Genomic DNA, 26,133 nt, shown 5'->3' with positions numbered 1-26,133 from the left:
TCAATAAAAGTCGAGATGGATTTGCAGGTACAGCATTAGTTATTTTATTTGACTTGCAAGCCTGACTCAGTTCACAGCGGTACAAAACACATCTTGCTTTCTGTACCTCCGGAATCAAGTGAGTCTGTAGGACAAAGGAATCTCTACTGATACACACAAATGGCATCAAGTTTCACATACACGATTCCCATAGGTCATCCTATACCTCTCCTGACCTGGCCATACATCCTAATTGGCTCACTTCCAATCCCTTCCTCTGGCCCCCTATTACCCAGCATCCTTTCCCCCTCCGTAGCTGGACACACCTCCTCCTTGCTTTGCCATGCGTTCTGAAATCCTTTGTCTGTGAATTCACCAAAATGAGACTGGCCTATCTCTACATTAAAGTAACTAATATCTCTAAAACAATTATTTTATATCACATTCGTCAATACTACTTTGCTGGTGATGTTGTCTCTTTTAAAACATTTTTTAAAAATTAAGTTTATGCAGAATTTTTCATAATAAAACAGTAGTAACAATAATAACAAAACAAAATAGAGTGAACATTAACATAGTGCAAAAAGAGAATATACAATTACAATTAAATAGACATTACCCCATGCAACTCAGTCTTCCCACACCACCCAATGAAGCACTCACTCCCCACCCCTGCCCCCCCACAGATTGCTGCTGCTGCTGCCATTTTAATTTTCCCCGAGAAAGTCGTCGAACGGCTGCCACCTCCGAGAGAACCTTAGCGTATTTTCTCGAGGCTGAGAAACCCAGCCATGTCGTTAACCCAAGTCTCTATACTCGAGTCCCGCCACATCAATAAAATCCGTCTTCGGGCTACTAGGGAGGCAAAGGCCAAGACATCAGCCTCTTTCGCCCCCAGAACTCCCGGGTCTTCTGACACTCCAAAGATCGCTATCTCTGGACTCGGCACCACCCGTGCGTTAAGCACCTTGGACATTGCCCTCGTGAACCCTTGCCAGAACTCTCTCCGTGCATGCCCAAAACATATGGACATGGTTTGCAGGGCTGCCTTTGCACTTCGTACAGCTGTCTTCTACCTCAAAAAACTTGCTCATTCTCACTGCCGTCATGTGTGCCCGGTGGACCACCTTAAATTGAATTACACTGAGCCTGGCACATGAGGAATTAACCCTGCCCAGGACCTCTGCCCACAGACCCGCTTCCAACTCCTCACCTAGCTCCTCCTCCCACTTGCCCTTGAGCTCCTCCACCGGGGTTTCCTCAGCCTCCTGTAGTTCCTGGTAGATATCCAACACCTTCCCCTCCCCTACCCAGGTGCCGGAGACCACCCTGTCCTGTATCCTCAGTGGCGGCAGCGTCGGAAAGGCCACTACCTGTTTTTTCAGGAGGGCTCGTACTTGCAGATAATTAAAGGCATTTCCTGACGGCAGATTAAATTTGTCCTCTAGCGCCTTCAAACTGGGAAAGCTTCCATCTATGAACAGATCTCCCATCCTTCTGATGCCTGCCCTATGCCATGTCTGGAACCCACCATCCAACCTACCTGGGACAAACCTGTGGTTGTTGCATATCGGGGTCCAGACTGACGCTTCTTGTACCTCCACTGTCCCCAGGTCCTCAGTGTCGCCACCACCACCGGACTTGTGGAGTAATGGGTCGGCGAGAACAGCAAAGGAGCCGTTATCAAAGCTCCCAGGGTGATGTTGTCTCTTCATGCCATGTCCAGGATCTTCCTTGGGCAACGTTGGTGGATCTGAGCAACAGTTTTGCAATTGTCTTCCATGTCTTGCTGGCATAGATTGGAGTTTGTACTACAGTGGACATGTAGAGTTGCACTTCATGGTCATATTGATGGTGTTGGATGCCCAGACCACCTGGAGCAACTGGAAGACCAATACTGCTTTGCTAATTCTTGTGCAGACGTCAACCTTGGAGATGTTGCTTCCTAGGTAGGGGAAGTGGTCAACATCCTCCATTATCTGTTCATCCCAATGGTAATGGGAGGGCCTTGTTGTTGTCCAGCCATCACTGTCTTTGTCATCTTGCAGCTGACATGAGGACCAACCTTGGCACCACTACTTCAAGACTGGTGGTTATGTTTTGGAGCACGCACAATTCTTTGGCCTGCAAAACCACTGTACTAATCAAACGCAAGGTAGGTAGAATGTTATTGATGGATGAGGTGGAACATTTTCAAGAGAATCTCAACCAGCCCAGCTCCACGTTCCAGTTCGGTGACACCACTGCACCTCAGCAGCTGAACATCAACCTGGGGAAGAATTGCCAGATCAGAGATCCAAAGAGCCATCAAAAGCCTGAACAAGAACAAAGCACTTGGAATTGATGAGATACCAGCAGCACTGTTGAAACATTTCAAGAACACTGTTACCAAAGAGCTCACGGCCTTGTTCAAAAAGATCTGGATTGCAGAGGAAATTACAGATGACTGGAAGTGAGGGGTAATCGTAAAGCTGCCGAAGAAAGGAAACTTCAGCAACTCAACAACTTGATGGGGCATAACATTGCTGTCACTACTTCGCAAGGTCTTCAGCATAGTGTTCCTCAACAGTTTAAAAGCAGAATTAGACGGTACCCTTCGTGAAGAACAGGCAGTTTTCTGGGCTGACAGATTGTACTGAGAGTTGATCCTTATGCTCAGGAATACACAGAGCCAAGAGTATCAGAAGCTACTTTCTATCAATTTCAATAATTACAAGAAGACTTTTAATATAATCCATTGCCAGTCACTCTGGTGCATCGCAAGACAGTATGGCATCCCAAAGTGGTACATTAACATTTCCCAAGCCTTCTATCATGACAACACCAGAATGGGCACCATGGACTCCTTTAACATTACAGAAGTATAGCAAGGCTACATAATCTCACCATTCCTTTTTCTCTTGGTTATCAATTTCATCATGAGGAACGCAATGGAGGATGCAGACTTTGGCGTCCCGTGGCCACCGGTTGTTGGGCCTAGGTTGACTTGACTTGCTGGAATATTCTCAAACCTAACATGAAATCTTCTTCATATTAAATGGTAGATATTGTTGACAGTTCTCTGTTCAAGATTTTCCAACTGGCAGTTGTGCTTTTTAAATAAAATGTTTCGAAGTATGCGTGGATGGCTGACGAGGCTGGCATTTGTTGCTCATCTTTGTAGCCCTTGAGATGGTGCTCCTGGGCCTTTTTGAACTGCTGTAGGCCATGTGGTGAGGGTAATCCCAAATTCTGTTAGAAGAGGGAGTTCCAGGTTGTTGGTCCAGTGGTTATGGTCATATATGCAACAGCCGTGACTGGACACGGATCCACAAATGGAATCTGACCACCCTGGCAGAGTCCATTATCTCCCCCCATCTGTGGCAATGGTGCGGGGGGGGGTTAGGGTGGAGCCAAGCCTGTATGTGGCAGTCTTTGCGGTATCAGACCAGCCAGAACTATTTAAGGGGAATGGGGGCCAAGGCCCTTGCCTTTGCTTCCTTAATTGCACATCGATGAATCCTGCTCGGCTGGCGATCAGCAGACTGGCTGGCCGACCTGTCCGAATTTCACCACCTGGAGAAAACAAAATTCACCATTCGAGTGTCGGAGGAGGGCTTCCACAAGACGTGGAAGCCATTCATCAATTTGTTTCAAGACCTGTTTGAAGCCAACAGCCAATAGAGCGAGGGAGGTGGTCACTGAGGCACCAAAAAACAGGAAAGAAGAAAGGAAGGAGGGTAGGGAGAGGACAGGGGGGATGACGGGAACAGTCGGAATTGTCACTGGCGGGGCCTAGAACAAGTACACAAAGACCGACCCCTGCAGCAGGGACGAAGGATCCCAGGGCGAGCGGAAAACTCCATTCCAACTGGCAAACAAACAACCAGTGACATGACCTAGGCCCCTGCTGGTGCTGGCACAAGCAAACAAATAAAATCCCACCAAGATATGACACCAAGGGATCACCTAAACAGGGGAGGGGAGGAGATGGCGGGCGGGGCTAACCGATGTGGGCGGGGGGAAGGAAATGTAAATACACGATAATCTCTTTCTGTAAACTATGGTTAAGAATGGCAGAATTCCAATAAAAATCTTTTTTTTAAATGAAGTGAAAAAAAATGCAACACGTGTGCAGAGCCTCTTGAAGCACACCTTATTTTGGCATGTTAACTGTAACATTACTTAGTTTCTCCCACCAGCACAACTTATTCTGACATGTTAACTGTTACGTTACTTAGTTTCACCCACCTCTGCATGCAATGTACAGACACCATTCTAAACTCCTTTCATCGACTGGAGGGTTCAAAAATCAAATTAAACACTGCTGAACAAGTCACTACTTACAAAATGGGAGACTTTTGTGTTTCTTATTAGTTGTTGAATGATCTAAATTAGTGGATTGCTTGTTATGTAATTAGATGCTTGGAGAATCTTTTTTTTAGTTAAATTTGGGAAAAGAATGGTGCAATTTTAATATCAATCATAATCTTTAGGTAACAATGAGCGAGAGAGTGCGCAAAGGAGGAGAAGGGAGAGATACAGACAGGAATTGTTGGACCAAATATCAGAAAAACGGAAAAACAAGATACGGTAATTTATAGTTGAACAAAATTACTTTATAAATGTTTAGGCTTACAGTCAAGGACACAATACCAATGCCTAAAGGCTATTAGTACTGGCACTTGTGATGTTCTTTGTTCTTTTAAATTAATATTATTAAGGTTGTAGTGTTGCTACAAAGAACATGCAGACTTTGTACTAAATCAAAGTCAATTTATTTATACTACACTATAAATTGTGAATTCTTAAGTATGCCGAAAAAGCTAAATATTAGATCAAATAATGACAATACGCAGAATACTGAAAAAACACGACCGTCTCTAACCCCTCCACTAACTCACTTCAAGAACACACTGACCACTGTGTGGCACGTGCGATGTGCTCTTACTCCATCTAGTGGTTAGATGCTGTAATTACACACTAGTCTACATGATCATTCATATATACAAAGATGATACACTAGACATCATTACATCCCCCTTTCTTTGCAAATTTTGAAGTTTACATTACATTCAAAATGTATATTCACAATTACATTCACTTAGATGATGATCGGTTTCAATACACATGCAAAGTGTTCAAGGATTTAACCGATCAGGCTTCTTCCTAATTAGTTACGATCTTCTCAGTACTCTAGTCGGACTTGATATAGATTGCTGTGGAATCAGAGTTGCAGCCTGAACATCTTCATTGAGATTCGTTATTGTCTCTTCATGTGTACCTGTATTCATATTTGTCGTTTCTGTTGCTTTAGGCCAAGTGTCTTCCTCATTCACAATTGGTTGTATCAAAAAGCTTCAGTTGTCTTGTCTTTGAGTCTTCTTAGACTATTACCTTGCTCTGTCAGGATTATGTAAGATTGTGGACCTGCTTGTCTGATGACTTTAGCAATCCTTGACCATCCAGTTGATGTATCAGCTCTTACCATATCGCCTGGTTCCAATTTAGATAGTTCTTTACTCACCTATCATAGTATTTCTTTTGCATTTTTTTCTGTTGTTACGTCATGTGTATGGTTGCATTTGTTGCTTTGTCTTTCTCAAGTGCCTTCGGAACTGTGGTTCTTAAGGATCTGTTCATCAACAGTTGCGCTGGTGATGCTTCATGACTAAATGGTGTAGCTTTATGTGTCAGTAGTGCTAAAAATGGATGTGAACAAGATTCTATTTCTTTCCTTCGTAGACCCTTCACAATCTGGACACCTTTTTCGGCCTTCCTGTTTGACTGCGGGTAGTGTGGACATGAGGCTGTGTGCTGAAAATCGTGCTGAATTCCGGGACGAGCGAAAATTTCCTTTGTGATCTTTATCACACAAGCTGCACTCGAACTTGCAAGTTTGACCACATCTGGATAGTTGATTCCTATTTTCTTCCAAGGATGATTTATTTGTTAGCTTGGCATAATTTGCTGTTTCTGCTGTTGGTCCTGGAATTGCTGACCTGTTGCACACTTTTCAACAGTCTCTTGTACGTCCTGGTTGATCCTAGGCCAGTACACCGATTCCCGAGCTCTCCTCTTGCACTTCTCGTTGCCCAAATGGCCCTCATGAATCTTCTCTAAGATCATGGATTGCAATGATTTCGTTATTACTATTCTACTGGTTCTGAGAACGAACCCATCAGCATAGCTAAGCTCATTTTTTATGTTCCAGTAGCGAGAACACGATCCTCTAGGCCACCCTTCACCTAGGTACCGGATCACCTTCTGTAGAGTCGCATCCTTTCATGTCTCTGAATGTATCAATCTTGACTTCTCATCCGAAACTGGTAATGTTTCCATGATCAAGTCAACTTTCTCCTGTATGAATTCCATGATATCTGTTGCTCGTCATTCTTTGTTGCTCTGGATAAAGCATCAGCAACGACTAAACGTTTTCCTGGTACATACGTCAAGTTGAAATCGTACCACTGAAGACGCATCATCATCCTCTGTATCCGAGGTGACATTTCATTAGTTTTTTAAAATTATAGCTACCAAAGGTCTGTGGTACCTTTCCACCGTGAAAGTATGTAGTCCATAGACATAATTATGGAACTTATCCAGACCTGTTTACCAACCCAAGACACTTCTTCTCGATCAGGGCATAACGTGTTTCCATTGCAGTCATCGTACGCAATGCGTAAGCTATTGGTCTCCATATTGCATCTTCGTCCAGTTGCATCAACACTGCTTCCAGGCCAATCTTGCTTGCATAAGTTGATATTTTTGTCTGCCTCTCCGGGTGAAAAATGACAATAAGGGTGTTGTCTTAAAACCTTTTTTAAATCTTCCCACTCTTTGGTATGGTTCTCATCCCATTCAAATGAGCTGGAGAGGATGCAGCGACTGGGAATGATTTCTTAGGTTTGTCGCCCTGGATGCCAGGTTACGTATAAACTTTCCTATGAAGTTCACCATGCCTAATAGCCATAAGACTGCTTTCTTATCTCCGGGTTGAGGCATGTTCACAATGGCTTTAACTTTCTTGGGATCTGTCTGAACTCCCTTCGCTGAAAATCTGTCTCCCAGGAACATTATCACTTTAACTGCTATCTGGCATTTTTCTTTGTTCAGCTTTAGCCCAAACTGCTTTATCCTAAACTGCTTTATCCTATTCATTACCTTCCATAGCCTTTTATTGTGTTCTTCCATTGTAGATGCTCGTGTGACAATGTCACCTATGTACAGTCTTACTCCTAGTAGGTTTTCAACAGTGTGCTCCATTGCCCTGTGGAACACTTCAGATGCTGATGTTATGCCAAACGGCATTCGTAGGAAACAATACCGACCAAATGGAGTACTGAATGTGCACAGTCTTGTGCTTTCTTGGTCTTGTTTTAATTGCCAGAATCCTCGCGATGCATCTAGCTTGCTAAAGATTGTAGCATTCGCCATTTCGCTGGTGATCTCCTCTCGTGTCAGTATTGGGTAATGCTCCCGTTTAATGTTCAGATTTAAATCTTTGGGATCCATACAGATGCGCAGTTCTCCATTCTTTGAGAAACACACCATTGAGCTAACCCATTCTGTTGGTTCCTCGACTCGCTCGATCACTCTCAGTCGCTGCATCCTCTCCAGCTCATGCTTTAACCATTCTCTCAATGACACTGGAACTCGTCCTAGTGGGTGAATTACAGGACTCGTATTTTCTTTTAATCATATTTTATACTCGAATGGCAATGCATCTATTCCAGTAAATACTTCTGGGAATTTGGTGGTTATGGCTTCCAATGCCTAGCACTGGTTGTCTTTCATGCACACATGGTGCATACTCTTTGTACTAACTGTAATTTCTCGCACGCTTCAGCACCTAATAAAGACGTTTTATTTGCTTGTACATTTGCAAACTTGATGAAAAATCTTTGTTGTTTAACTTCGATCTGCAGTTCGCAGGTTTCGAAGGTCGCTATTTGTTTTCTGTTATAGTCTTTTAAATTATGGTGTCTGCCTTCTAATACTGGTTTAACGTTAATTTTTTTTTTTTTTACATCGTTTTGATTTATTAGATTCGCTTTAGTGCCAGTATCCAAGTTCATATCAATGAGAGTTTTGTTGATTATTATCGGACTTTTCCAATCATCCATATTTTAAAATATTGAGATTTCTTTTTAAGTTTTCTCTATTTTCGATTCTTCATTGGCGTAGACTAAAATGTATCGTCTAGTCTCATACTTTCATCAATATATTGCTTGTTTTCAGTTAATTTATCTGTCACTGATGTATTTTTTTTATCTTCAGCATTTCATGGATTTCATTAACCTTTGTCGCTTGTTGCATCTTACTGGACATGCATTGTTGCGCAAAATGGTTCTTTTTGCCACATTTGGCACATATTTTTCCATATGCAGGACATTTTCGTAGTGGGCGAGTCTTTCCACACCTCTTACACGAAATGGTGTCTTCAACATCGGACCACGTTTTGGTTGAACTGCGACACAGCATTAATGTTATCACTGGAAGCTGCCATTTTCCTGCCATTTTCATGGAGATGAATCTCTGTTCTTTTCAATGCTGCTTCTCTTGCTTTGCACATTTTAATCGCATCAGCGAGCTTTAATTCGGATTCTTTGAACAGAAGCTCACGAAGTTTATCACTCTGGAGGTGATACACGATCTGGTCTCTGACTAATGAATCATGTAGCTCTGCGAAGTTGCAGGTCTGCGCTTTTAACTTCAGATCCGTGATGAAGCTATCTATTTCTCCTGTTTTCTGCACACTTCCGAAAAATATACCTTTTGAAGGTCTTGTTAGTTTTGAGGGTTACAATGATGATCAAATTGCTCTATTACCTTCTTACAGCTCTTTTTGTCCTCCTCCGTGTCAAATTGAAAAGAGTTAAATAATTCAATTGTCTAGGGACCCACAATGGTTAAAAGAACTGAAATTTTATTCTTGTCTGAGGCATCTTGTAAGCCAAGAGCCTGTACGTACAGCATGAACTTCTGTCTAAAAACACGCTATTTTGCATCTACATTAGCCGATGTGCGCAGGTGTTGTGGAGTCTTCAAGCCTTCATCTTTTATCTGCCAGCCTTCATCTTTTATCTGCCACAAGGTACACTATTTATGTTCTTTGTTTGTTTCATATTAAGGTTGTAGTGTTGCTACAAAGAACGTGCAAACTGAATCAAAGTCAGTTTATTTACACTACGCTGTAAATTGTGAATTCTTAAGTATGCCGAAAAAGCTAAGTATTAGATCAAATAACGACAATACACAGAACTGCTGAAAAATGAGGACTGTCTCTAACCTCTCCACTAACTCACTTCAAGAATACACCAACCACCATGTGGCATATGCGATGTGCTCTTACTCCATCTAGTAGCTGGATGCTATAATTACAAACTATACTACATGATCATTCATGTATACAAAGATGATATACTATATATACAAAGGTGATATACTAGATATCATACAGAACTAAAACTGTAATGCAATATCTATAGTTCACTTATAATTTTCAGCAATTTCTTCTCCCTTTATAAATTTATTAATCTCAGTTATTTTAGTTTACAGACATGCTGGTCCATTATAACTGCATAACTAATGAGATGTTCAGTATTAATTAAGAAATGCTTTATAATTTCCTTTTTGTTTTATGTTTTGTGCACATGTATTAGGGACCTGACTGGATAGCTGAAATTGTGAAAAATGGCAAAGCTTTGCGTTTTTGATTTTTTTTTTTTCCTGTTTTCTTTTTTTTAAAAAGGGACCCTTGTAATAGGGGGACCCCCACAGGGACCCCTGTAATAGGGAGACCCCACACAGAGACTCCTGTAATAGGGAGAGTGCCCCACATGCACCCCTGTAATAGAGGGACCACCCACAGGGTCCTTTATTAGGCGGACCCCTCTAATAGAGAGACCCAAAGGGACCCCTCACACAGATCCTCGATCCCGCCTCTCCCTCCCCCCGAGGGACCCCTGTCTGGATGTTAAACAGCAGTCCAGACAAGGGGCAGTGAGTAACATTATAGCTGTATTACTTACCTTGCAGTTCCACGTGTCCATTCCTAGAAGGAGAGCAGCTGTGCCTGCAAGCCATTTGTAGCTTTTGAGTAGTGGTCTGATTGACAGCTTGTAAAAAACATCTGTAGCTATAATCCATTCATCACCGAAGTAGCCCTCCTGTGACAAACAGGAGGAAGATCATCATCCAGCAGAGGTGGCAGAAGAGGATCCTGGGAGAGGTCAACTCAGTCACTTCGACTGTTCTGTGCGTAGCCGAAGAAGTAGTGTCAAGGACCGGTTAAGCCCAAAACATTACATTAGTGTTTCCGCGTCTCCCTCTCCTCTAACCAATAAAAAAGGCACCATGAGGAGGACATGCAGGGGTAAAGAAGGATATCACAGCCAGCAGATTGATTCTGGGAGAAATCAACTCAGTCACCTCGACTGTACTGTGGGTAGCCAAAGAACCCCTCCAGTGACAAACAGGAGGAAGATCATTCAGCAGAGGCGGCAGCAGAACCATGTCATGTTCTTCTTGTGCAATGTGGGAATTCAGGGATCCCTCCGATGTCTCTGGCTACTTCACGTGCAAGACGTGTGTCTGACTGCAGCTCCTGTTAGACTGCTTGATGGCTCTGGAGCTGCGAATGGATTTACTTTGGAGCATCCACAATGCTGAGGAAGTTGTGCATAGCATGTTCAGTGAGTTGGTCACACCGCAGTTAAAAAAATTACTGAGGGAGATAGGAAATGGGTGACCACCAGACAGAGGAAGAGTAGGAAGACCGTGCAGGGGTCCCCTGTGGTCATCTCTCTCCAAAATAGATATACTGTTTTGGATACTGTCGGGGGAGGTGGCTCACCAGGGGAAGGTGGCAGCAGCCAGGTTTATGGCACCATGGCTGGCTCTGCTGCACAGGAGGGAAGAAAAAGAGTGGTAGAGCTATAGTGATAGGGGACTCAATGGTCAGGGGAATAGACAGGCGTTTCTGCAGACGCAAACAAGACTCCAAGATGGTATGTTGCCCCCCCCCCCCCCCCCCCCCCCCCCCCGGCGCAAGGGTTAAGGATGCCTCAGAGTGGCTGCAGGACATTCTGGAGCAGGTGGGTGAGCAGCCAGTTGTTGTGGTGCATATAGGCACCAACGATATAGGTAAAAAATGTAATGAGGTGCTTCAAGCTGAATTTCGGGAGTTAGGAGTTAAACTAAAAAGTGGGACCTCAAAGGTAATAATCTCAGGATTGCTACCAGTGCCAAGTGCTAGTCAGAGTAGGAATGTCCGTATAGGTAAGGTGAAACGTGTCTTGAGAGTTGGTGCAAGAGGGACGGTTTCAAATTCCTAGGACATTGGAACCGCATCTGGGGAAGGTAGGACTAGTACAAACTGGACCAGTCTGCACTGGGTAGGACTGGAACCAATATCCTCGGGGGAGTGTTTGCTAGTGCTGTTGGGGAGGGTTTATACTAATGTGGCAGGGGTGAGAACCAATGCAGGAAGTTGGGGGGAATTAAAGTGGGGACAAAAGGCAGTAAGGGGGAAAGTGAAAGGCAGAGAAACCAAAGTCAAAAATCAAAAAGGGCCACAGTACAGAGTGAATGGGTTCAGTGAGGCTAAGAAAAATAAAACACAGGGAGAGTGCACAAAACATGACCTGACAGATGGTCTGACAAAACAGGGCAGAGAGCAAGGGAAGTCTAGATTAAACTGCATTTATTTCAATGCAAGAAGCCTGATGGGCAAGGCAGATGAACACAGGGCATGGATGGGTACATGGGACTGGGATATTATAGCTATTTCTAAAACATGGCTAAGGGGGGGTCAGGATTGGGAACTCAATGTTCCAGGGTACAGATGCTATCGGAAAGATAGAACAGGTAAGAGAGGAGGGGAAGTTGCGCTTTTGATTAGTGAGAATATCGCAGCAATACTGAGGGGTATATATCCGAGGGTTCGCCTACTGTCTATATAGGTAGAACTAAAAAATAAGAAGTGGGAGATCACTTTGATAAGATTGTACTACAGGCCCCCAAATAGGCAGCAGGAAATTGAGGAGCAAATATGTAAGGAGATTGCAGATGGCTGCAAGAGAAATAGGGTTGTAATAGTTGGGGACTTTAACTTTCCCAACATTGACTGGGGCAGCCATAGCATTAGGGGCTTGGATGGAGAGAAATTTGTTGAGTGTATTCAGGAGGAATTTCTCATTCTGTATGTGGATGGCTCAACTAGAGAGGGGACAAAACTTGACCTCCTCTTGGGAAATAAGGAAGGGCATGTGATGGAAGTGTTAGTGAGTGATCACTTTGGGACCAGTGACCATAATTCCATTAGTTTTAAGATGGCTATGGAGAATGATAGGCCTGACCCAAAAGTTAGAATTCTAAATTGGGGCAAGTCCAATTTTGATGGCATTAGACAGGAACTTTCAAAAGTTATTTTCTTTAAAAAAAAACATTTTATTAAGGCTTTTATAATAATAACAGTAAACAGTACAAATTCAAATATAAACATAGTGCAAGGACCGCCTCCCTCCCTCACAAGTCCCACCTCCTCTAAACAATAATCTAACTCCTCCCCCCACCTCTGCTGAAGTTAGTTTTCTCCAAACAAGTCGACAAATGGCTGCCACCTCCGGACGAACCCTAGCATTGACCTTCTTAGGTCGAACTTTATTTTCTCAAGTCTGAGAAACCAAGCCATGTCACTAAGCCAGATCTCTGAATTTGGGGGCTTCGAGTCCCTCCACGCTAACAATACCTGTCTCCGGGCTACCAAGGAAGCAAAGGCCAAGATGTCAGCTTCTCTCACCCCCTGGACTCCCGGATCTTCCGATACTCTGAAACTCAGCACCTCTGGACTCTGCACCGCCCTTGTTTTTAACACTGTGGACATGACATCTGTAAAACCCTGCCAAAATCCCCTAATCTTCGGGCATGCCCAAAACATATGGACATGGTTTGCTGGCCCTCCCGAACATCTCGCACACCTGTCCTCTATCCCCCAAAACATGCTCATCCGGGTCACCGTCATGTGCGCCCGGTGAACGACCTTAAACTGAATCAGGCTGAGCCTGGCACATGATGAGGACGTGTTGATTCTGCTTAACGCATCCGTCCAAAGACCTGCACCTATCTCCCCCATAGCTCATCTTCCCATTTCCGTTTTAGCTCCTCTGTCTGCGTTTCCTCCAACTCCATGAGTTCTTTATAAATATCCAAAACCTTCCCCTCTCCCATCCCCGTTCTGGAAACCACCCTGTCCTGTATCCCCCGTCGCGGTAGGAGCAGAAAGGTTGAAACCTGCCGTGGCAAAAAAAACCCGTGATATCTGAATTCATTTCCTGCTGGCAGTTCAAATTTCTCCTCTAAATCCTTCAAACAGGAGAAGCTCCCATCTATAAATAGATTCCTCCATCCTCTCAACCCCTGCTCTTTGCCATCTCCGAAACCCCCCATCCAGCCTTCCCGGTACAAACCGATGGTTATTGCCAATTGGAGCCCAGACCGATGCTCTCTCCACTCTCTTATGCTTCCCCCATTGCCCCCAGATTCTCAGGGCCGCCACTACCACCGGGCTTGAGGAGTACGGGGCTGGCGAGAACAGCAGAGGTGCCATTACCAATGCCCCCAAACTTGTGTCCTTGCATGATGCTGACTCTACTCGCTCCAATACCCCCCCCCCCCACACTACCCACTTCCTAATCATGGCTATATTTGCCGTCCAGTAATAGTCGCTAAAGTTTGGCAGCGCCAACCCAGCCTCCCCTCGGCCACGCTCCAGCAACACTTCCTTTACTCGTGTGGTTTTACCCGCCCACACAAAAATCCGAAATCACCTTGATTACCCGTTTAAAAAAGGCTCTTGGGATAAAGATGGTGAGGCACTGAAAAACAAACCGAAACCTCTAGAGGACCGTCATTGTCACGGTCTGTACTCTCCCTGCTAGTGACAGTGGGAGCATGTCCCACCTTCAAAAGTCCTCCATCTGTTCTACTAGCCGGGTCAAATTTAGTTGATGTAACAGCCCCCAGTCCCGTGCCACCTGGATTCCCAAATAATGAAAGCTCCCTCCCACCACTCTGAACGGCAGCTCTCCCAATCTCCTCTCCTGCCCCCTTGCCCGGATTGCAAACACCTCGCTTTTCCCCATATTCAATTTGTATCCTGAAAACCGGCCAAATTCCCCTAAAATCCTCATAATCTCTCCCATCCCCCCCCCTAACGGGTCGGAAATATACAGGAGCAGGTTGTGGGCGTATAGCGAGACCCTGTGTTCTATCCCCCTCGGACCAACTCCTTCCAGTCCCTTGAGGCTCTTAGCACCATCGCCAGTGGCTCTATGGCCAAAGCAAACAGCAGTGGGAAGAGGGGGCATCCCTGCCTAGTCCCCCGGTGCAATTTAAAATAGTCCGACGTCAACTGATTCGTTCGGACACTCTCTCCACCGGTGCCTGGTTTAACAACCGGACCCAAACCGCCCAACACCTCCCACAATTAGTTTCATTCCACCGAGTCGAAGGCTTTTCCTGCATCCATCACAACCACTACTTACACCTCCCTCCCCTCTGTGGGCATCATGATCACGTTTAGGAGCCTTCTAACGTTAACAAAACCCGTCTGGTCCTCCCCTATCACCTCTGGGACACAATCTTCTATCCTTGAGGCCAAGATTTTAGCCAACAGTTTTGCATCAACATTCAATAGGGAGATTAGCCTGTATGACCCGCATAGCTCAGGGTCCTTCTCCCGCTTCAGGATCAGTGAGATCGAGGCCTGTGTCAAGGGAAGAGCCCCCGTTCCCATGCCTCATTAAATGTCCTCACCAGCAGTGGGCCCAGCATCTCCGAGAACATTTTGTAAAATTCCATTGGGTAACCGTCTGCTCTCGGGGCCTTACCCGACTGCATGGCCTCTAGCCCCTCTGATATTTCTTCAATCCCGATCGGGGCTAACAGCCCATCCACCAACCCTTCCTCCACCCTCTGAAACCCCAGTCCTCCCAGAAACTGCCTCATCCCTTCCACCCCAGCTGGGGGTTCCGACTCATACAGCCGGCTGTAAAACTCCTTAAATGCCCCGTTCGCCCCTGCTGGTTCCAAGACCGTGTTTCCAGCTCTGTTCTTCACTCTACCTATCTCCCTGGCCGCCACCCTTTTCCTTAGCTGGTGTGCAAGCATTCTACTGGCCTTCTCTTCATACTCGTATATCGCCCCCCTCGCCTTCCTCAGCTGCTCCACCGTTTTCCCTGTAGACAACAGACCAAACTCCATCTGTAGCTTCCGCCGCCCCTTCAATAACCCTGCCTCCGGGGCCTCCACGTATCTCCTGTCTACCTGGAATATTTCTCCAACCAACCTATCTATCTCTGCTCTCTCCACCTTCCTCCTGTGGGCCTGTATCGATATTAGCTCCCCTCTAACCATTGCCTTCAGCGCTTCCCAAACCATTACTGCCAAGATTCCCCCGTGTCGTTTATTTCCAGATAGTTCTGGATGGACTCCCTCACACGCCCGCACACCCCCTCGTCCGCTAACAGTCCTACGTTCAATCTGCATTGCGGTCGCTGGCCCCTCTCCAGGAGCTGTTTAGCACAGGGCTAAATCGCTGGCTTTGAAAGCAAACCAAGGCAGGCCAGCAGCACGGTTCAATTCCCGTATCAGCCTCCCCGAACAGGCGCCGTAATGTGGCGACTAGGGGCTTTTCACAGTAACTTCATTTGAAGCCTACTTGTGACAATAAGCGATTTTCATTTCATTTTCATTCATTTCCTTGCACACCTGTAGATCCACCCAATGTGGGGCATGGTCCGACACAGCAATAGCCAAATACTCGGTACCAACCACCCCCGCAGTAGAGCCCTGTTCAGGATATAAAAATCGATCCGGGAGTATACTTTATGTACATGCGAAAAGAAAGAAAACTCCTTCGCTCTTGGCCGACCAAACATCCATGGGTCTGCCCCACTCATCTGCTCCATGAACCCCTTTAGTTCCTTCGCCATTGCTGGCACCCTCCCTGTCTTTGAGCTCAATTGGTCCAACCTTGGATCAATGACCGTATTAAAGATCCCCCCCCTCCATGATCAGCTTGTGTGAATCCAGGTCTGGGATCTTCCCTAACACCCGTCCTATAAACTCTGCATCATCCCAGTTTGGTGCTTAGACATTCACGAGCACCACCGGTGTCCCCTCCAGCTTCCCACTGATCGTGATATACCTCCCTCCATATCCGCAACTATTTTCCCTGCCTCAAATGACACCTGTTTATTAATCAGGATCGCGACCCCCGTAGTCTTAGAGTCCAACCCTGAGTGAAGTACCTGCCTGACCCACCCCTTCCTCAATCTGATCTGTTACCGTCAGATATGCCTCCTGTAGCATTGCCACGCCCGCCTTCAATCCCCTCAAATGCGTGAACACGCGAGCCCTCTTAACTGGCCCATTCAGCCCTCTAACGTTCCACGTGATCAGCCTGACCGGGAGGCAGCCCCCCCCCCCCCCCCCCCCCCCGGGGCCGTTCAACCATCACAATTCTTGGCCAGCCTCTAGCTCGCTCCCCCGCAAGTCCGCTCTTCGGCACCCTCCGTCCTCAACCTCCCATTTGTCTCCCAGCAACAATCCGTCCCCTGTCAGCAGAGCAATTCCTCCCCCCACTAACAGCACAACAATTCCAACCCCTTCAGCAAATGTATCATCTGCTCACCCCACCTGCGCCTCCGTGAGCTCGCCTGGTAGCTCCCCCCCCCTGGCGCCAAACATCCTACCCACTATTGTTCCCCCTCCTCCCCCACTCGGACAAACATATTCAAAAAACACTGTAACAACCAAACACAAAGAAGATCCACCTACCCTTCCCCCACCAGCCCCAGGCTAACTTACAAAACTGAGCAACAGCCCAAGAATCAATATAAAAAACATTTCACATACAGTTCAAAAGTGAGAACTCTAACAAGATCGATACAGCATTACCCACCCCAAGAGTTCAGTGTCCTCAGTCACCTGCCAGCCCTTTACTTTTAATAAAGTCCATTGCCTTGTCCGGCGACTCAAACTAGAGTTCCTGATCTTCAAAACTGACTCAAATGAGCAGGATATAGCAGCCCAAACTAAACATTCTTCTTGAAAAGAGACGATTTTACTCAGTTGAATCCCGCTCTTCTTTTGGCCAGGTCCGCACCCAGGTCCTGGTAGATGCGCAGCTCGCTGTTCTCCCACTTGCAGCTAAGGAACCCTTGATGACTCGGAATATTGATGCCCTGGTCAAAAATAAGAAGGAGGCAACTGGGATCAAGTGGATCCCTTGAAGAGTATAGAGGTTGTCGTAGTAGAGTTGAGAGAAATCAGGAGGGTAAAAAGGGGACATGAGATTGCTTTGGCAGATAAGGCAAAGGAGCATCTAGAGAGCTTTTACAAATACATAAAGGGCAAAAGAGTAACAAGGGAGAGAGTAGGGCCTCTTGAGGATCTACAAGGTCATCTATGTGTGGATCCACAAGAGATTGGTGATATCCTAAATGAATATTTCTCATCGGTATTTACTGTTGAGAAAGGCATGGATGTTAGGGAACTTGGAGAAATAAATAGTGATGTCCTTGAAAAGTGTAAATATTACAGGGAAGGTGTTGGAAGTCTTAAAGCGCATCAAGGTAGATAAATCCCAAGGACCTGATGAAATTTATACCAGGACGTTGTGGGAGGCTAGGGAGGAAATTGCGATTCCCTTAACAGAGATATTTGAATCGTCGACAGCCACAGGTAAGGCGCCTGAAGATTGGAGGGTAGCAAATGTTGTGCCTTTGTTCAAGAAGGGCCACAGAGAAAAGCCAGGGAAATACAGACCGGTGAGCCTAATGTCTGTATAAAAGCAAATTACTGCGGATGCTGGAATCTGAAACCAAAGGAGAAAATGCTGGAAAATCTCAGCAGGCCTGGCAGCATCTGTAGGGAGAGAAAGGGTCATCTGGCCTTGAAACGTTAGCTCTTTACTCTACTTACAGATTCTACCAGACCTGCTGAGATTTTCCAGCATTTTCTCTTTTGGTAGCCTAACGTCTGTGGTGGGTAAGTTGTTAGAAGGTATTCTGAGAGACCGGATTAGAGGCAAGGACTGATTAGGGACAGTCAGCATGGCTTAGTGAGTGGAAAATCATGTCTCATGAATTTGAGTTTTTTGAAGGGGTAACCAAGAAAGTAGATGAGGGCAGTGCAGTCAACGTCGTCTACATGGACTTTAGCAAGGCATTTAACAAGGTATCGCATGGTGGTAGGTGGCCACATCAAAGAGATAGAAGTGCATTCCAATCACTCAAGCGGTGACAGATTTTACAAGCTGTCAATCACAGAGCACTACTCGAACACTATGAATGGCTTGAGATAATGGATCTGTGTGAACCAGATGCGGGCAAAGCTGCTCTCCTTTGACGAATGAACATGTGGAGCTGCAAGGTAAGTATTACAGCTATAATGCTTCCCACTGCTCTCCATCTTCCAGACAGGGTTCCCATCTCTGGGGGAGGGGTTCTGTGAGTGGAGGGGGTTCCTTTAGGCAGGGTCTCCCTATTACATGGATCCCTGTGGGGGTTCCCCCTATTACCGGCTCAAGGTGGCAGTCTGAAAGTGGGGTCTCTGGGCATTCCTTGTATTGCACGCCATGCATAAATTTGCATGGTGTGGAACATTGAATTGCATTCTGCTTTACGATCACAAGGGGATTGTTTTACTGGTGCAGTTCAGCTCTGTGGAAGAATATTGGGCTGGATTCTCCGTTACTGGGACTATGTCTCCACGCCACGTCAAAACTGTGGAGTTTCATGCCAGAAAACCTGGCAATGAAGAGCCACATATTCCTAGCACTGCAGGGGTTAGCAGGGGCCCGGTGTAGATCTAGAAGCTTTTGTTGCAGATATGGGCCCCCGCACTTCTGGGTAGGAGGCCGCGTATGCGAATGACGGCAGCCACCAGTGACCATGCCGCGCTCCATGGCAGACTCGTACCACGGAGCTGGACTCTAAAAATACCCCCCCCCCCCCCCCCCGATCGACTGCGCGCTCGACCCTCAGCGCCCGCACAATCATTTCCTGGCCTCCTATAAGGCCCCGTCTGCTATCCTCCGATTGGCCCGCCCTCAACCAGGATGGCTGCGGACTAGAGTATCCCGACCAGCTGGACCACATTAGATCCACGCCGTCGGGACTTCGGCCGGTCGGGGGTGGAGAATGGAGGAGCAGGCCTCTGGCAATTATTCCAGGAAGGTCCTACCGAGTACGCCGCTTTTCCGGGCCCGCAGAACCGGGGAATCGGCGCGGGTCACGATTCCGCGCAGGGAAAGTGGATTCTCCGTCCCTGCGCCAGCCACTATTTTGGCGTTGGGGTGCGGCGAATGCAGCCCTATGTCTCCCAAAAGGAGAATCCCGCCCAATATTCCTGGAAGAGGTTGATGTAAACTTGGCGAGAGTTCTCACTTCTGATTGCTATCCAGTGACCTCTGCTGGAAGCGTGTGCACAGATGTTGATCAGTCCAGTTAAGTTTAATTGTGTTGCGTATCATGATAAGGTAATCTGATAATTTTCAGTGTCTGGCTCAGGCTACTGCTGCTTTCGGAATTATACACGAGCATGGGATGTTTTCCCTGGAGAAAGGTAGGTGTAGAAAATTGGAGGCGAAACATACTACTAATTTTATGATTAATTGCCTTTCTGCCACAGGGAAAAAGAGCTTGAGCTCAGAGTTGCTGCTTCAGGAGCTGTAGACCCAGAGAAGGAAGTAAGAACTTAACCGTTTATGTATGCATTGTTAAATAGTTTTCAAAATTTTGTACCTTCAGAATGGATATGACTTTTTTTGATAGTTCTTGGGGTCAGTAAACACCTGTTTGTCACCTGCAGTGGTGAGTCGTTTTATCCCATTAACAATGTCCTGTTACTTACTAACTTTCAGACAGGAGAGGAAATGAGAATTTATCCTTTTGATAGTTGCATTATAATTGATGATTAATCAGTTTCTGTTTGTAAGCATGGTGCACAGCAGATTCACACTGTATTGCAGTTGGAGATTATGCATGAAGAATCTAACTATAATAGATTTCTAAATGAAATTGGACATGTACTTGAAATATGAATCCAAAGCTCTGAGGAAAGAAAACAGTGGAGTTGGGAGATGCAAAATATGCTACAATGCCACCACTGTTGGGTGGGTGCAATTAGTGTGCCAAGTTTAGAAGTTTACACATGCAGTTTGAATAATGGTATAATTTATAATAGGAAGAAGAGTACATCAGTCATTTCTTTAATTCTGCTCTGCTTTTAAGAAAGATCATTGCACTTCCGGGTGCGGCTATGCAGAGCTAGGTCGCACATTCGGCAGCTCCTGCTTGGAACGGACTTTTGGGCTCTTTTACAGGGCCCCCACGGCATTTGTTTGACATTTCCCGGTGTGGGAAGAAGGCTGCAATATTCCCCCGACAGTGTCCCCCAGGAAGGGTATGTCTCTTGCTTGCCAGACACACGCAGAAACAGTAAAAGATTTGGCTGCAACTGCAGGATAAACAGGGCCTCTTCCAGCATGCAGGCGGGGGAAGGGCAAGCTTAAAGCTGCAAGCTGACCTGAGGGCCTGTATCAAAAGTGAATTCTAGCAGCAGAGGGAACAACTGTGAAAAGACCTCATCAAGGCCACTGAAGGGACTTCCGGTTGCGGTGATGCCTAGCTAGCCGCACGCTTCGGCGGCTCCAGCTCCGACGGACCTTCGGGCTCTTTTAAGAGCCCCAACAGGGAATTTTTCGACGACGCAACCCGGTGTGGGGCGTGTGAGAAGGGAGTCCCCCCCCAAACGAAGGAGGAAAAAACCGGCGGCGGCGGCTGCAGCGCGAGGAATCGTCGACCAAAGGGTCAGAAAGAGAGAAGTACAAGATGGCGGCGGAGAAAGCGCAGGCGACATGGGGGCCTGAGCATGAAATTGTGAGACGGTGCATGGAGCTGCTGAAGAGGGAGGTGCTGACCCCGTTGCTGCAGGCAATTGAGGGGCTCAAGGAGACATTAAAGACCCAGGAGACAGAGCTCCGTGTGGTGGAGCAGAAGGTGACAGATATTGAGGACGAGATCCTGGGCCTGGCGGTTAAGACACAGACGCACGAGGCACTTCATAAAAAGTGTACTGAAAGGATCGAAGCCCTAGAAAATGGAGCGCGAAGGAAGAACCTTCGGATACTGGGTCTCCCTGAGGGTGTGGAAGGAGTGGACTGTGGAGCGTACGCAAGTACGATGCTGAGCTCACTGATGGGTGCTGAGGCCCCTACGGGCCCCTTGGAGGTGGAGTGGGCAAATCGGATTCCGGCGAGAAGACCAAAAGCGGGAGAACCACCCAGGGCGATAATCGTGCGATTTTACCGCCTTAAGGATAGAGAAGAGGTCCTGAGATGGGCTAAAAAGGTGCGGAGTAGCAGATGGGAGAATGCAGTGGTACGGGTATACCAGGATTGGAGTGCGGAGGTGGCGAGAAGGAGGGCGAGCTTCAACCGAGCCAAAGAGGTGTTGCATAAAAGGAAGGTGAAGTTCGGGATGCTGCAGCCGGCAAGACTATGGGTCACGTATCAGGAGAGACACCATTATTTCGAGACGGCGGAGGAAGCATGGACCTTCATCAAAGAAGAGAAATTGGATCGGAACTGAGGGACTGATGCTGCAGGAAATGTTATTGTTAATGTTACGGTGGAAGTTAATTGAGAAGTAAACCGGGAAGGGGGGAGACATTGGGGAAATGTGGGCGCCGGTGAGGGGGGAAAGACGGGACATAGTTGGAGAATGGGGAAGGGGAGGGGGAGGGGAAAGGGAGCTGCGCCATAAGAGGCGGGTCAGGGAAAGGGATGTTCCCGCACCAGAAAGAATAAGGCGGGAAGACAGGCGCAAGGCGGATGGGAGTTCCCCACATGGGGGGGGTCGAGGAGTGAGCAGGAGTAGCCGGGGTCAGTTGAAGTCAGCTGACTTACGGAAGTAATATGGGGGGAGCAATCATGCTAGAAAGAGATCTAGCGGGGAGGGGGGGGGAGGGGGGGGGGGAACAACTGGGTTGCTGCTGCGGAAATCCAAAAGGAAATGGCTAAAGAGTGGGTGGGCGGGGATGGTGTGCGACGCTGGGGGAGCGAGCGGGAGCGCGGAGGCGGGATATGGGACTGGCCTAGAGAAGGTAATGGCTAGTCGACACGGGAGGGGGGCAGGTAGCCCCCTAGTGAGGCTGATCACGTGGAACGTGAGAGGCCTGAACGGACCGATAAAAAGGGCCAGAGTGCTCGCGCATTTGAAAGGACTAAGGGCAGACGTGGTTATGCTCCAAGAGACGCACCTAAAGGTGGCGGACCAAGTTAGGCTAAGGAAAGGATGGGTGGGACAGGTGTTCCACTCAGGACTGGACGCAAAGAATAGAGGGGTGGCCATTTTGGTGGGGAAACAGGTCGCATTTGAAACAAAGAACATTGTAGCAGATAGCGGAGGTAGATATGTAATGGTGAGTGGCAGGCTGGAGGGAATGGAGGTCGTGTTGGTTAACGTGTATGCCCCAAACTGGGACGATGCGGGATTTATGAGACGGATGCTGGGGCGTATACCGGACCTGGAGGTAGGAAACTTGATTTTAGGAGGGGACTTTAATACAGTGCTGGACCCGGGGCTAGATAGATCCAGCTCAAGGACCGGAAGAAGGCCGGCAGCGGCCAAGGTACTTAAGGGGTTTATGGACCAAATGGGGGGAGTGGATCCATGGCGATTTCTTAGACCTAGGGCTAGGGAGTTTTCCTCCTTCTCCCATGTCCATAAAGTGTACTCCCGGATAGATTTTTTTGTTTTGGGAAGGTCGTTGATCTCTAGGGTGGAAGAAGCTGAGTACTCAGCCATAGCGGTTTCGGATCATGCCCCACATTGGGTGGACCTGGAATTAGGAGAGGAAAGGGAGCAGAGAACACTCTGGCGATTAGATGTGGGACTGATGGCGGATGAGGGAGTGTGTGCAAGAGTGTGGGGGTGTATTGAGAGATATCTGGAGGTCAATGACGACGGCGAGGTCCCTGTGGGAGTGGTATGGGAAGCACTAAAAGCGGTGGTCAGAGGAGAGCTGATCTCCATTGGGGCCCACAAAAGGAAAACAGAGGCCAAGGAAAGGGAAAGATTACTGGGGGAGATTTTAAGGGTGGATAGGGAATTTGCAGAGACCCCGGAGGAGGAATTGTACAGGGAGAGGAGACGACTCCAGACGGAATTTGACCTTCTGACCACCAGAAAGGCGGAGGTACTGTGGAGGAAGGCACAGGGGAGGAGGTATGAATATGGGGAAAAGGCGAGTCGCCTGTTGGCTCATCAATTGCGAAAGAGGGCAGCAGCGAGGGAGATAGGCGGAATTAGAGACCAAAGGGGAGACACGGTGCGAAGGGCAGGAAAGATAAATGAGGTGTTCAAGACCTTCTATGAGGAACTGTGTAGGTCTCAACCCCCAGAGGGAGAGGAGGGGATGCGGCAGTTCCTGGACCAGTTGAGGTTCCCGAAAGTGGAGGAGCGGGGGGTGGTAGGCCTGGGGGCACCGATTGGGGTGGACGAGGTTATTAAGGGACTGGGAAGCATGCAAGCAGGGAAGGCCCCAGGACCAGACGGGTTCCCGGTGGAGTATTACAGAAAATATGTGGACTTGTTGGCCCCGTTGATGGTGAGGATGTTCAATGAGGCCAGGAAAGGGGGGACTCTACCCCCGACGATGTCGGAGGCGACGATATCGTTAATTTTGAAGAGGGATAAAGATCCGTTGCAGTGCGGGTCCTATAGACCCATTTCATTGTTGAACGTGGACGCCAAATTGTTGGCAAAGGTACTGGCATCGAGGATAGAGGACTGTGTCCCGGGGGTGGTGCACGAAGACCAGACAGGGTTCGTAAAAGGGAGACAACTGAATGTTAACGTGCGACGACTATTAGGGGTGATAATGATGCCCCCAGTGGAGGGGGAGGCAGAGATAGTGGCGGCAATGGACGCAGAGAAGGCATTTGATAGGGTGGAGTGGGAGTATTTATGGGAAGTGTTAAGGAGGTTTGGGTTTGGGAACGGGTTTATTAGCTGGGTTAGACTTCTTTATGGGGCTCCAACGGCAAGCGTAGTTACAGGTCGACATAGATCGGAGTATTTCCGACTATATAGGGGAACAAGACAGGGATGCCCGCTGTCTCCATTGTTGTTCGCGTTGGCAATTGAACCTCTGGCCATGGCGTTGAGAGACTCCAGGAAATGGAGAGGGGTGATTAGAGGGGGAGAAGAACACCGAGTCTCGTTATATGCGGATGACCTATTGTTATACGTGTCGGACCCAGCGGGGGGAATGATAGAGGTTATGCGAATTTTGAGGGGGTTCGGGGATTTCTCGGGGTATAGGCTAAACATGGGGAAGAGTGAATTATTTGTGATACATCCAGGGGACCAGAGTAGAGAGATAGAAGGCTTGCCTCTAAGGAAAGTGGAAAGAAACTTCCGATACCTGGGGATTCAGATCGCTAGGAGCTGGGGAACCTTGCACAGACTTAATCTGACACGGTTGGTAGAACAAATGGAGGAGGACTTCAAGAGGTGGGACATGCAGCCTCTATCGCTGGCGGGCAGGGTGCAAGCAATTAAGATGATGGTCCTCCCGAGGTTCTTATTTGTATTTCAATGTCTCCCTATACTAATCACTAAGACCTTTTTTAATAAAATAGACAGGAGCATCACGAGCTTCGTGTGGGCAGGGAAAGTTCCGAGAGTAAGGAGGGGGTTCCTTCAGCGTAGTAGGGACAGAGGAGGATTGGCACTACCGAACTTGGGCGATTACTATTGGGCCGCCAATGTGGCAATGATACGTAAATGGATGATGGAGGGTGAGGGAGCAGCGTGGGAAAGGCTGGAGAGAAAGTCCTGTAAAGGGACGAGTTTAGAGGCGCTGGTGACGGCGCCGCTACCGATCTCACCTAAAAAGTTTACCACGAACCCGGTGGTGGCGGCAACATTGAATATCTGGGGACAGTGGAGGCGACAGAGAGGGGTGCGGGGAGCCCTGGTGGGGTCCCCAATCAGGAACAACCATAGGTTCGCCCCAGGAAGAATGGATGGAGGATTTCAGAGCTGGTTCCAGTTGGGAATTAGGAGGGTGGGAGATTTATTTATAGATGGGACTTTTGCGAGCTTGGGAGCATTGGAGGAAAAGTATAAGTTGCCCCGGGGAAATTTCTTGAGATATATGCAGGTGAGGGCATTTACTAGACAACAGATGAGGGAATTTCCGTTGCTCCCGACACAGGGGATACAGGACAGGGTGCTTTCAGGGGTGTGGGTCGGTGAGGGCAAGGTGTCAGAGATTTACCGAGAGATGAGGGAAGAGGGGGAGGAGTCGGTGGGCGAACTAAAAGGAAAGTGGGAAGAAGAACTAGGGGAGGAGATAGAGGAGGGTATGTGGGCTGATGCCCTAAGCAGGGTAAATTCCTCTTCCTCATGCGCCAGGCTTAGCCTGATTCAATTTAAGGTGCTACATAGAGCACACATAACGGGAGCAAGATTGAGCAGGTTCTTTGGAGTGGAGGACAAATGTGGGAGGTGTGGCGGGAGCCCGGCAAACCACGCACATATGTTTTGGGCATGCCCGGCACTGAAAGGGTATTGGAAGGGAGTGACGGGAGTGATTTCGCGGGTGGTGAAGGCCCGGGTCAAACCAGGCTGGGGGTTAGCTCTATTTGGAGTTGCGGAAGAGCCGGGAGTGCAGGAGGCGAAAGAGGCCGACGTTGTGGCCTTTGCGTCCCGAGTAGCCCGGCGCAGGATCCTACTCATGTGGAAGGAGGCGAAACCCCCCGGACTGGAGGCCTGGGTAAATGATATGGCGGGGTTCATTAAACTGGAGCAGATAAAGTTTGCCCTGAGAGGATCGGCTCAAGGGTTCACCAGGCGGTGGCAGCCATTTCTCGACTACCTAGGGGAACGTTAGAGGGAAGACAGATGACCAGCAGCAGCAACCCGGGGGGGGGGGGGGAGGGGGGGGGGGGTTTAGTTTAGGTCAAAGATAAAGGGGTTTTGTTACTTGTGTATTGTTTAAAATTTCTGTATTGTTATTGTTGCGTTTGCTTTGTAAGAGGGGAAAAATTGTTGTTTGGGAAAAAATTTTCAATAAAACATTTATAAAAAAAAA

At 47.6% G+C, this 26,133-nt stretch overlaps 1 protein-coding gene across 5 annotated transcripts in view; it reads left to right on the top strand.

Annotated features, from left to right (window-relative positions):
* The window catches only part of LOC140385450 (centrosome and spindle pole-associated protein 1-like), a 344,086-nt gene that overhangs the window by 151,044 nt on the left and 166,909 nt on the right, over nucleotides 1–26,133 (top strand). For all 5 annotated transcript variants that reach the window (XM_072467626.1, XM_072467627.1, XM_072467628.1 and 2 more), the window contains 2 exons: nucleotides 4,455–4,551; nucleotides 19,660–19,717. In XM_072467626.1, the coding sequence (XP_072323727.1) occupies nucleotides 4,455–4,551; nucleotides 19,660–19,717 (155 nt within the window). The remainder of the gene's footprint in view (nucleotides 1–4,454; nucleotides 4,552–19,659; nucleotides 19,718–26,133) is intronic.

The sequence above is a fragment of the Scyliorhinus torazame genome, chromosome 11 (genome assembly GCF_047496885.1).
Source record: "Scyliorhinus torazame isolate Kashiwa2021f chromosome 11, sScyTor2.1, whole genome shotgun sequence".
NCBI lineage: Eukaryota > Metazoa > Chordata > Chondrichthyes > Carcharhiniformes > Scyliorhinidae > Scyliorhinus > Scyliorhinus torazame.
The sequence above is the reverse complement of the archived record's forward strand: the minus strand, read 5'-3'. Positions and strand labels throughout refer to the sequence as shown.